The 12,474-nt window shown below is 53.1% G+C and overlaps 3 protein-coding genes across 5 annotated transcripts in view; all 3 read right to left on the bottom strand.

Annotated features, from left to right (window-relative positions):
* The window catches only part of STAR (steroidogenic acute regulatory protein), a 225,103-nt gene that overhangs the window by 163,570 nt on the left and 49,059 nt on the right, over positions 1-12,474 (bottom strand). The gene's annotated exons all lie outside the window — the stretch shown is intronic.
* RAB11FIP1 (RAB11 family interacting protein 1) overlaps positions 1-12,474 on the bottom strand; it is a 402,092-nt gene that overhangs the window by 384,442 nt on the left and 5,176 nt on the right. Inside the window, exons 4-6 of one of the 3 annotated variants that reach the window (XR_009746777.1) lie at positions 9,905-11,764; positions 9,037-9,142; positions 7,402-7,939 (exon numbers count right to left, since the gene is read on the bottom strand). Coding sequence is in view for 2 of the 3 variants with exons in the window: in XM_061472529.1 (XP_061328513.1) it covers positions 7,721-7,939; positions 9,037-9,142; positions 9,905-11,764 (2,185 nt within the window). In the remaining variant the exon portion in view is untranslated. Of the gene's footprint in view, positions 1-6,984; positions 7,940-9,036; positions 9,143-9,904; positions 11,765-12,474 lie in introns of those variants that run through there. The other 2 variants (XM_061472529.1, XM_061472530.1) reach the window with 2 other exon arrangements.
* BRF2 (BRF2 RNA polymerase III transcription initiation factor subunit) lies at positions 303-4,352 on the bottom strand. Its single transcript, XM_061472523.1, is given in 6 exon segments — positions 303-726; positions 728-879; positions 881-1,214; positions 1,889-2,210; positions 2,932-2,991; positions 4,199-4,352. Coding segments are annotated over 6 exon segments (1,227 nt in total). The 3' UTR covers positions 303-521.

Here is a 12,474-nt window from a genome sequence, read left to right as displayed (position 1 = left end):
ACTGCACACACAGAGCCCAAAGCTGTGCCCGAGCCATCCTTCATCTAAGCTCTCAACAAGTGCAGGTGTCTCCTTGATCCTCACAAACCCATCCACCCCTTCTCATAAGAAGGTGAGATGGCCCCAGGAAAGCTGGAGGAGCTATATGGAAAACCAGCAGCAGTGTGAACCTGTGAAGCTGAGACCTTCCCCCTAGGCATCATCCAGTTCCAGGTCCATGGGCTCACCACATTCTGCTGCCCCACAGGACTGGGATGAGCCAAAACACCTTGTACCGGTGAGAAATAATCCAGAAACCAGTCCAGGCACCTGCTTTTTACTGATTTCTAAGAGAAATGTAACAACTCAAAGCAGATACTCCCTAAAAACCCCATTTTGGTCCAGAACATGGAGCAGAACATCACGCACTTCATCCCAACCCGCCCCCTTGGGTGACTGTCCCTGCAGCACCCACTCTCCGGTGGGTTGGTCCCACAGTCCCTGCACCTCCAGCAGCACCATCCTGCTGGAGACAGCGACCTTCACATCCAAAGCTTGGCCTTCCTGAAGGCCTGCACCTCCTCTGGGCCCCGCAGGTACAGCTCGATCTCGCTGTCGGAGATGGGCTCATCACCGGTGACGCCAGAGTCGGAAGCGCTCGGGGCTGCCGTCCGCAGCCTCTTCCTTGGATTGAGGAGGCAGGGAGGCAGCAGGGGCCTTGGGGTGTCCTCACGCTGCTGCTGCCCTTCCAAGGGGACAATCCCCATCCTGTGCTGCTGGAGCAGAGCCCTCACCCGTGGCCATGGGCTGCTGCTCCTCCCCGTCCTGCAAGCAGAAGGCTTTCTTGAGCAGCACCAGGCGGTGCTGCAGCAGGTCCCCGATGTGCTTGACCACGGTTTTTCTTGTCCAGCTTAAACATCCGGAGCCAAAGGAGCTGCGAGGCCATTCTGAGGAGGATCTCAAGCAGCTCCTTCAGCCTCAGGTGTGCTGGTGGGGGCAGATCGACCCCTGCCAGCCTGCAGAAGCGGGCCAGGGTGCAGGAGAGGCGGGCAGGGGGATGCAGTGACTGCCAGGCCAGGAATGCTGCGGCCGTGACGATGGGCACGGGGTGCCGGCCCGTCACCAGCCATGTCTCACTGGCCAGCTCCACTATCTGCAGTGTTCTGGCCACCACCTTCTCCTTGTCCTCCACAAACTGGGCAGGGATGTTGGCTGTGGGCTGGAAGAGCTGAAAGCTGAAAGAGCAAAGAGCTTATGGTTAGCATCATGGGGGAGCTGCACCAGCTTGTTTCTGCTTGTGTCACCTAGGCAAGTGCAGCATGGCTCTCTCCAAACTGGGGATAAAGGGGCAGGAAGACAATAACACAGCAGTAACTTCATCCCAGAACATCACTCCTAACCTGTTAAAGAGAGTAATTTCCTCAACGCTGTGGCTGTAATCAGAGCTGGGGTTTAGCTGTGCATGGAAGTATTTGTTGTGCCTCAGGACCCAAGCCAGACAGAGCAGGCTGGGCCCAGGGCTGGCAAAATGGGCTTGATCCTGAAGAATTCACAGATAGAATGGGTTGGGTTGGAAAGGAGATGAGCTCTTAGGCAGAAGCTCTTCCCTGTGAGGGTGCTGAGGCGCTGGCACAGGGTGCCCAGAGAAGCTGTGGCTGCCCCATCCCTGGCAGTGCTCAAGGCCAGGTTGGACAGGGCTTGGAGCAAGCTGCTCTAGTGGAAGGTGCCTTCATGGATGAACTTTAAGGTCCCTTCCAACCCAAACCATCCCATGACTCTATGACACTGACACACCTGTGTAACAGCCCAGGTCTCCTCTGCTTGTAGGCTGTGCCCTGGGCAGAAACTTTTCCACCTCCCCTCCAGCATCCACGCAGGACCCTGCAGTGGCTGAAAGAGGCCCCGTTACCTGTTCAGGTGGCTCTTCACCAGATCTGCCAGGCTCAGGGCGGGCACAGAGAGCTCCAGCTCCTTCTGCAGGCTCAGGAAGACGCTGGCAAACAGCTCCTGCTTCGCGTAGAGCAGCGAGCAGATGGTGCCCATGGTCAGGGGCCAGTTGTGCTGGCGACAGGTCACGAAGACGCAGCAGCCCCCCAGGAGCTCCTTCTTCTCCAGGCTGAGCAGATGGAAGGAGGGATGCTGCAGAGCTCTCTGCACGTAGGACACCGCCGTCTCCTCAAAGAGCGCCGGGAGCTGCAGGACCTTACAGAGATCCTGCACCCGCCTGATGCCTGGGAAAGACACAGCCCATAAGGATCAGCTCAAGCAGCTTCGGATACACCCCTTATCCACAGCATTCACCCAGCCCCAGGAGAAGGCACAAGCAGCACAGCTCCTGCAGCCAGAATGGAGCATCGCCCTTAGTGCAGGTGAAGGATGCTGAACTGCCTCCTGCGTGCTCCACTGCCAGCTCTGAAGGCTTTTACCATTTAGAGAGCATTAGGACCATGTTAAACCAGAGCAGCAGCACTAGGAACGCATCAAACCAGAGCAGCAGCAATAGGAACGCATTAAACCAGAGCAGCAGCAATAGGAACACATCAAACCAGAGCAGCAGCACTAGGAATGCATTAAACCAGAGCAGCAGCAATAGGAACACATCAAACCAGAGCAGCAGCAATAGGAACACATCAAACCAGAGCAGCAGCACTAGGAATGCATTAAACCAGAGCAGCAGCACTAGGAACGCATTAAACCAGAGCAGCAGCAATAGGAACACATCAAACCAGAGCAGCAGCAATAGGAACACATCAAACCAGAGCAGCAGCACTAGGAACGCATTAAACCGGAGCAGCAGCACTAGGAATGCATTAAACCAGAGCAGCAGCACTAGGAACACATCAAACCAGAGCAGCAGCAATAGGAACACATCAAACCAGAGCAGCAGCAATAGGAACACATCAAACCAGAGCAGATGTGGTGTGAGAAGGCAAGGGAAGGAGCTGCTCTTACCTCGCTGCAGGCAGCGGCTCAGCTGCTCCCTCTGGCCAGTGCTCTGGGAATAGGCCACCTCTGGAAAAGAGGCAGGGTTAGGAAAACAGGGACCCTGGGACAGCGTCAGCATCATCCGGAGCATGGTGCTGGATCCCAGTGATCAGAATGGAGCCGCCGAAGCAGCGCTGGCAGCACACGGTGGGTAAGGGAGAGGGGCGGGATCCCCTTTGAGCCATTGCTTCTATCCACACGGAACCAGTAAAGGGCCTCAGGGCTTCTCCACTGCACTGGATAGAACCTGGCAGGGAGGTGCTGCTGGTTTGCCTTATAATGGGAAACCATGCTGGGTCTGTGCTTAGGGAGGGAGGAAGGGGAAGGGAGGAGGAAGAAGGGAAGAAAAGGAAGGGAGGGAGGGAAGGGCAAGAAAGGAAGGGAAAGAAGGGAAAGTAGAGAAAGAAGAGAAGGAAGGGAAAGAAGGGAAAGAAGGGAAGAAAGGGAAAGAAGGCAGGGAGAGGAGGGAAAGGAAGGGAAATAAAGGAAAGAAGGGAGAGAAGGAAGGGAAAGAAAGGAAGGAAAGGAAATGAAGGGAGAGAAAGGGAAGGAAGGGAAGGAATGGATAGAAGGGAAAGAAGGGAAAGGAAGGGAAAAGAAGGAAAGAAGAGAAGGCAGAGAAAGAAGGGAAGGAAAGAAAAAAAAGGAAATGAAAGGGAAGGAAGAGAAAGAATGGAAGAAAATGAATGGAAAGGAAGGGGAAGGAAGGGAAAGGAAGGAAAAGAAGGTAAAAGAAGAGAAAGAAGGGAAGGAAGGGAAAGAAGGAAAAGACAGGGAAAGGAAGGAAAGAAGAGAAGGCAGGGAAAGAAGGGAAGGGAAGGGAAGGGAAGGGGGAAGGGAAGGGGGAAGGGAAGAGGGAAGGGAAAGGGGAAGGGAAGGGGGAAGGGAAGGGGGAAGGGGAAAGGGAAGGGAAAAGGGAAGGGAAGGGAAAAGGGAAGGGAAAAGGGAAGGGAAAAGGGAAGGCGAAAGGGAAGGCGAAAGGGAAGGCGAAAGGGAAGGCGAAGGGGAAGGCGAAAGGGAAGGGGAAGGCGAAGGGGAAGGGGAAGGGAAAGGGAAGGGAGAGAGGAGAGAAGAAAAAAGAGAAGAGGAGAAGAGAGAAGAAAGGAAGGGGAAGGAAGGGAAAGGAAGGGGAAAGGGAAAAGAAGGGAAAGAGATGGGAAAGGAGGGAAAGGAAAAGGGAAGGGAGGAGACAGCGGCCGCCCCCCCCCCGCCATCCCTCCCGGCGCTCCCGCACCCCGCTGGTGCTGCTCCTCGCTGTAGGTGCTGGTGAGGAGCCCCTCGGCCAGGACGCAGCCGCAGGCGGCGCACACGAGCTGCTGCTGCCCGTAGTGCGCGTCCTGCACCAGCGGGCCCGACCCGCACCCGGGACACCGGTCCCCGGCCGCCATTCCCGCCGCCATCCCGGCCGGACCGCTCCGCCGCTGCACCACCGGCAGCCAATAGCGGCGCCGGCAGCGGTCCGCTCCCTACACCGCCCCCGTCCCCTGAACCATGCGTTCCGGGTGACGAGAGTTCCGCCGGGGGGGTACCACTGCGGCCGGGCAGAGGGGGAGCTCTCGGAGCATCATCCCTGCTCGCTTTAGGGCTGCAGCACCCCAGTGTGCAGGGGGGGTTTGGGTGCCCCCCCCATCCACCTTCCATCATAATAATTCCATTATAATCGCTTTTGCTATTATAATATTTTTAATATTTATTTAATAATAGTATTTATTAAATTATTAATATTTAATGTAGTCACTATTATTAGTATATTCAATATTATAATAACACAGGCTCCCAACGCAAGCGTTTTGGAGCTAAATGCCTCCAAGGCAGCACAGAGCTGATTGCCTCTCTTCATCCCCTGCTGCTGCAATTGAGGGTCATTACAATTAGGGCACCAAGGGCTCAGCGCTGGGACTGGGGTGATTGAAGCGGCCAAGAACCTTTCACATGCGTTTTACTCTTCCTGCTTTCCTGACACTCTCTGTTCTGGTGATGTGGATGAGCTCGTCCATCAGGTTTCCCCACCCTGTGAGCTGTTTACCTTGCAGGGATGGAACCAGCCCAAAAATACCTTGAGGATGAGGAGTTTGAGGCAGCAGAGCCGGTCACAAGGAGGGGACAAGGCCCTTTAGAAGCTGCCCTTTCAGATACAAACAACACCCCGTGATTTAAGGTACTTTTATTTTAGTGTTCCATGAAACCAAAAGGCATTTAAAACCAAACAGGCTCCCAGGCTAAAAGCAGACAGTATAAACAGGAAAAAAAAAACATATTCAGATCCTTCAATCATAAAACAATGCATTTGGTTCTTAAGGCCCTTCAAGTCAAGGTGAAGCACCTTACAGGATATAAACCACCAGTCCCCTGATGCCAAAGCAAGGCTTTGACTGGTATTGCCAGCACAAGACCGAGGGATGAGGTTTGTGTGATGCTTTCGTGGTTGTGGAAGTCAAAGGACCAGGGAGAACAACCCGGGCTACAAGAGGCACAAAAGGCTGCCAGGAGAGGATGTGAAAGGTTTTAAGGCTTCAGCCTCCAAGGAGCCTGCTAAGGGTGGGTTTTACCACGTTGTTTCTGTGCCCCTCACTCCAAGACGCGCGTTCTCACCCCAGTGATCCAAGCTTCACACAAGCCACGCTCCAAAAGCATCGTGCAAGCCCCACGGTGCTGGCAGCAGGACCCATCCACGAGGGCAGGAGAAAGCAAGAGGCCAGCCCTGCTTCCCAGTGTCCAGTTATGACCCTGGATAACGCCATCCCGGGCTCCTGAAGCCCTCAGTCACTGTGTAAAGGCACAACTGGTTTTCCTGGCTCTCCGACCTACAGCATCAGACAGCTGGGGAATACAGTCTAAAAGACAAGTCCTAGAGGTCCAGGCAACTGTTGCTTTCCAGAGAGGCACCAATCCTTCATCTTCCTCATTACTTCAAGGCACGAGAAGCAGCAGCAATGAGTAAGGCATCCAGTCCCACTCCAAACTAAACCCAGCCCCAAGAGCTGAAGGGGGCAAAGCCTTCTGCGTTTCACCCCCTTCATCCACAGAACGTACAGCACAAAGAACCCATGGCTGAAGACATCTGCTCAACCAGAAAGAAGTATCCCAAAGTCTTCAGAAGGCTCTTAACGCTTAAAAGGCTTGGTTCAACTCCAGCATCCCACGAGGAAAAGCTCCAGACTTTGGTTGGAGTGGATAGGAATCAAAAGGGGATGAAGAGCAGGTTTGGATGTCCCCAGTGAATGGGCACACCTTGAGGCAAATATATTAACTATTTTCACTACAAAAATACAGTATTTGAGGAGTCTCCAGTAGTTTAGGACAATAGCTAACAGGCTGATGGTTGATCCAGCTGGTCCAGGCCCTAATAAAGTGCTTTGCTGTAGAAAAACTGAGTCAGAAGCTTGCCCCTTCCAAGCCAGGAATAACCCAACAGACCCTTTCCAGCTCCCAAAGGCAGGAGTTCCGCTTTGGTCCTCTGCTACCCCCTGCTTTGGGTACTTCAGCTTCCCTCTAAGCCTTTGCTGGACTCTCACCACCCTGAGAAATCCCAGAGGTGCAAAGAGGCATCTGATTGTTAAAAGCTCACCAAGACAAGAGGCTACATTTAGGTTTGCAGCGGTGCCGCTCCACAGCGTTAGGCTGTAGTGCTGGTGGTGAGATGGGGAGGAGAGCATACCTGTGTCTCTCCAGCCACCCATCAAGGAAGCAGACTGCAGGGCATCAATTGCCTCACAAAACACTCACTCAGCTAGCTAAGATTCATTCCATTCATGAGCAGCAAGTCACAAAGAAACTCAATCTGACCAAACACTGGCACTGCGACTGCTCCCATCGCAGGGGAGGGTGATGTGGTTCCTCTCTTGCCTCTACAAGGAACGCCCCTAAGAAGCCTGAGCACCTTTAAAGGTTGCTCCAAGCCCCAGCTTCAGCACCCAAGGTGTTTAAATTAACTGCAATGGCATAAAGGAATCACTGCAGACCTCCCCTGCAGCATCAGTCCGGGGCCATGCAGGAGATCCACACCTATTCGAGACCCATCTGCCTCCCTCCCTTGAAGGAATTGAATTTGAAGGCTATCAGAGAACAGTTTCTGATTGAAAACCCACCTTTGGCCCAAGTTCATTCCTACCATTCCTATGGTAGACAAACGTACCACATCCCAGTGCTTCCTGGACCACGAGACCTGCAAGTCTTCCCTTGCAGAGCTGCTTTGAAGCAACGTGTACTCGATGAGATGCTTCTTCCTTTCCAATCTAAGCTTTAACTTGAATTGATTACTTTTACAACAGCCCTGGTCTGAAGCACAGTATCTTTGGACTTGGTCAGTGTAGTGATCATTTGGTTTAAATCAATCAAATCTTCAAGCTCTATAAGGTTTTAGATTGCACTACAAGTTAAGATGTAGAAAGAAGAGGGATTCATCTATGAAAGCTGCTACAAAATGAAACCATTAACCTTCACAAAGGCTCACCAGTGCCTTGCTGGCAGGCAAAGCCCCTCCAACTCCTTCACTTTGGATGAGATGCTTGAACAAATCTTCCCAAATAATGGAAAGAAAGCCAATAATAAATAGGATAAAGTGACTCTGCTCCTGGGCTGCAGATCCCGGATGGAACTACAAATCAAACCGAGGGTTGCTTAAGGCAGAAACAGGAAAGAGGTCGTTTTCTGTGGCAGCACAACCGGTCCCCACTTGCACCACATCAGCTCCTTATCCATCCCAACAGCACTGGTGGGAATCCAGCCCTTTGTTCACCCAGCATCCCAGGAGCTTTTACATCTTCCCAGCCTTTTTGGTTCCGGATGCTGCGACACGAAGGATGTTGGGGGTTTCTTCCATGACCCTGACGAGCAAGTTGTCGATGTAGTCTTCGAGCTCACGCACCTGGAGATCCTTCTTGGTGATGGCATCCTTCTGTTTCAAGATGAGCTGGATCAGCTCATCGTGCGTCAGCTGGGCGTAAGCGTAGGCAGGATCTGAAGGGTGGTATTTCTGAGAGAGAGGACAAAGGCAGGGTCAGTGCAGGCATATGGGCAGTGCAAAACAGCAGCACGGAGCCCCAGGTCCCATCCAAACGATGTTCTGGAGCTGGAGCATTGTAGGATCAAGAACAGGATGCTCAGAGGTACGCTGCACCAAGGCACGGACGATGCCAGGCCAGCTTCCTGCTACAAAGCACCTTTTGGGTTGTTAGCCTAGGAAAACCCATAGGGAACATTGCCTCCAGAACAGCTCCTTGGAAGTATATGGAGGAGAAAGGAGCAACTGCCTCAGTGTGTGCTGCTCACAGCACAGGGACATGGGTTATGGAGCTTAAGCAGCCTTCTGCAGAGCAGCAGGCAGGCTCAGAGCGAGCTGTTACAGACAGCAACCAGGCCATTGGGTTCAGCATCAAACCTTTGCAGTTACAGGTCTGTAACTCAGCTCTGGTGCAACTGACACTGGACTAATGCCATGCTGGGTCCAGCCAGCTCAGTGAGATGCAGGGAAGCCGCAGCCACGCACCATCAAATGCCACTGTTCACAGACCTGGTGTTTAAAACATGCCAACCTGGGGTTAAACAGCAAGAAACACCCACTGAGGCTCTTGGCACTTCCCTCCTATTGCAGTCACCGCTGGGAAAGGAAAACACAACGCAGCTGCTCCTTGAACCCTTCTGCTTCCCACCCTGCCATCCTAATGACAGCCTTCCACCCACTGAGCATTGCAATGCATCAGCTGGAATTCCGTGATGCCAGCTATTTGCTCCTTCCTCACTCACACCAGAAGGAGGCACTGCAGGGATTTGGGTGCTAACTTCTCATTTCCCTCCCCCTAAAATCCCTTAGAGACAATAAGGGTCCCCCCCAAGGGGTTTTCCCTGCTTCCAGCCATCCTGATCCACATGCTTCAAGCCTGGAGGCCTCTTTTGAGGCCAAGATTAAGCCAACAGCTCCTTTAGATCTGAATTCATGCCCGCCCCAGTCTAATAACCACTATTCTGGCTCTGCTCAGGATATAAGTACCTAAGCAAACTCTCTCAGATACACAAACCCTGTTCAATATAGGGCTTAAGCTTTGGGTTAAAGCTCCCCTTTCCCCTCATTACCTTCACATTGCTCTCGAGCAGCTTCTCATTCATAGTGCTGATGACATTCAGGGCTTTACTTTGGGACTTGTTTGCTGTGGCATTCATGGGCTTCACAGGATGGAGTCTGCAATGGTAAGACAGGCTTCTGTTACAGAGGCAGCAAACTGAATATGCATCTTCAGAGCAAAACCACAGCGAGAAACTGGGAAGAAATCCCACCCCTTTCTCTATGGCCAAAGGGATAAGAGATTCAGCTCTGGGAAGACAAGGCATTTGTGTCCAAGCTGTAGCCTTTTTGTTAAGCATCCTCTGTTCTTTGCTAGTGTTACTGACTTGATGCATTGGAGACAGAGAAGCAGTGACCAGGAAATACACACCTGAGTGGTAAGCCACAAAAGCAAAGGCAGCCTGGGCTACACAGTGGCAGTTACCCTGAGCTCAGGCACTAGTATTTGAGCCCAGCTTCCCTAAGGACAAGCAATGCATCACTCGCTGTGATTCGAGGATCAGGAGCCCAGTTTGGCCAGGTACCAAAGCATCCCAGCTTACCAGGGGGATGCTCCCATTCCTGAAAAACGGATCCATTCCACTCTATTCCCCCAATTGGACGACATGACCCTATTTCTGAAGCTGCCACCAAGTTTCCCTAATGGTTTTCCTACGAGATGGCCCTGTGAGATCCCCTCGAGCGCTCTGCGCATCCTTAGTAGCCATACGGATTCACGTGGTGCCAGAAACGATGCGACACAGGATCCCAAATCCATGGCTGGAGGAAGTTAATGCCCCATCACCGCAAAGAGCAGCCGATGCCTGCTGAGCTGTGCTCCCAGGAAGGAAAAGCAAGGCTCGGATCAGCACCTTTGGGGTATTCCCCACGTTCTCTCACCTGTGCTTAGGAGACCCGGTTTCACCACCCTGCTGGGCTTGGTTAGGGGATGGCTCAGAGGGGGAAACCCAGGCCTGCAGAAGCTTCTTCTTGCCACAGTTTCCTGCTTTAGCTGCGGAGCCCTCGGCTGCTGGCTTTTTCGGAGACTCTGCTCTATGATTTGGGGTGTGAGAGAGAAGGGAATGAGAGGAAGAGGAAGGCTGGGAAGCACCGGACAGGGAGGAAGAGGAAAGAGAAGGCTCGGAGAAGTCACCCCCCGCAGCACCCACACTGATTTCCAGCTCTTGTTTCTCCAAAGGAGCATTATCCTCCCTGGAATGAGACGTCCCCCCTGAGCCTGAAGCAGCTACACTGCGAGCATCCACTCGCGCAGGCAGCATGGCTGCGGTGCTCAGCTCACAGGCACCAGCAGAGCTATCAGAGTGCTCTTCCCGTTCCTCAGGCAGAGACATTAAATCCAGGCGCTGCTTTCCTCTCTCTGAAACGATTTTACCCCCTGCAGCAAGACCCAGGTCCTCCTGAGAGTCACCCAGCAGCTCATCATCGGAGCCTCCCTCTGGGATAACGGGGAGACTGGCCACTTTCAAGACACGGTCTCCAGGAACTGGAACAACACAGTTGAGATTAGCAAGAGAGTCAAATAAATCACGCTCAGCTTCATTGTTTAAATGCCTGTTATTGCTCTCAGCTCTTTGCGTCCCTGGGGGAGCCACAGGCTCTAATGAACCACTTCGGGGGAGGCACCCATGAGCATCTGAAGCTTCATCCTTAGGGAGTGGGAGCCCCAGCACAGATTTAGCACCATGACCCAAAGGGGGCACATCCCCCCCGAGCTCAGCATGAGCAACCAAGGGGCTCTTCTTCAGCCCTAAAGACAGCCGTGGTGCTGGCTGTGGTGTGACCAGCACCTCACTGCCAGCCCTCCCTACCGGAGGGGACAGGGGGCAAGCTCCTGAGGATGGTTTGGCTGGTCCTGCTTGAGGAAATGAGCCAGTTTTACCAAGTGGAGTCATCTGGGGCCTTTCCCATCTCTTCTCACCCGAGGTCTCCTGCTTGTCCTTCAGCTCACTCATGGGGGAAGGTGCCTGCTCAGCACCAATCTCTGTGGTGTCCCCGTTAGGGATGGGAGCCTGAAGCTGGGGAGGACTGCAGCGCTCTGCTGGAGCCAGAGCGGGCTTGTTAGAAACAGCTTTGACAGTGCCAGGTAAAGCCTCAGCTGAAGAGCTCCCTGAAGCACCGAGAGCAGAGGGTTTTGGCTCAGCAGGGTGCTGTGCTGAGGAGCAGCCTCCATCACGAGGAAGGCAGAGAGGGGAAGAACAAGCGACAGCTTCCGAACTTGGTGCATCTGCTTCCCACCCAAGCTGGGACACAAAGGGATTATTGCCATTGAAATGACAAACAGAGGGGAGAGAGGATGCAGGTGGGTGAGAGACACCCTGGGAAGGCCACCCATCAGAGCCCTCAGCACCCTGACCCCAAGAGCTCTGCCCCCACTCAGAAGCAAAAGGATTATTACCACTACCAGAGACCTGCCCAGGAGGAGGTGCTTTGGGAACAGAGGCTGGAAGATGATGGGATGAAGGGAAACGGATGCCTTCAGGATCCAGGGCTGGGGGTGCTTTGCCCCACTCGGGAGCAAAGGGGTTCTTGCCATTCAAAAGCTCTGCAGCAGAAGGAGGAGCAGTAAAAGACGCAGGAGAACCAGTGATGCCCTCGGAGTCGGGCGCTTGGCCTTTCTGTCCCTTCTTGGAAACAAAAGGGTTATTGGCACTCCTCATAGGGTGGACAGAGAGGAAAGCAGGCAGGGAAGGAGGTGCAAGAGTAGGAAGCGTGGCTTTGGTTTCCTCCTCTGAAGGCACCCTGCAAAAAGGGACAAAACACTCGCATGTCACTTGCGGATGCAACACGAGGCTGGAACAGAGAAGCTTGAGCACCAGGCTCCATCAACTCCTCACCCTGGAGATGAGTTACACTTGCAAGAGACCTCAGAGCCAAGCTGAGGCTTCACATCCTTAAATATGCCTTTAGAAAGCCCTAAAGTTTAGGGCAGAGCACTTCTGCTGTGGAGCTTGCACGGGTTTGAAGCACTGCCTACGGCACCCCAAGCTGTCTTATTAGTAAGGCGCTTTGTATGCGAGGTGTTTAAACAGGAGAAGCACTGAGGAGGAGAGACAGGCACAAACCTGATTAGTAGGGGACACCTATATATATATATATAAAACCACCAACACACACCATTTATATATATATATGAAGGATAAAGGAGCAGAATTTCCGAAGAAGCCTTGTGTACCACTCCACACAAGCATCCTTCACGTTGCTGTCAGCAATGGCAGAAGCAGCAGGGCTCCGAGGTTAACACTTTGGAAGGCCACAGCCAAAACCAGGAAAGGAGGGATGTTAGAACTGGTGCTTCAGCCTCTGAGCACGTTCCAAGTGGCACAGTTCAGACAGAAGTTAGGTTTGGCAAGAGATCCAGCAAGAAAAATCAGCCCTACAGTAACCTGCGCTCAGAGCACCGCTATTTCAGCATCACTGATGAGTAGCATCCCTGTATCCATCTCTTTGGC

The sequence above is a fragment of the Pezoporus flaviventris genome, unplaced genomic scaffold (genome assembly GCF_033815535.1).
Source record: "Pezoporus flaviventris isolate CSIRO_AGI_PZ_B2104156 unplaced genomic scaffold, CSIRO_AGI_Pfla_v1 ptg000071l, whole genome shotgun sequence".
Lineage (NCBI taxonomy): Eukaryota > Metazoa > Chordata > Aves > Psittaciformes > Psittacidae > Pezoporus > Pezoporus flaviventris.
The sequence above is the reverse complement of the archived record's forward strand: the minus strand, read 5'-3'. Positions and strand labels throughout refer to the sequence as shown.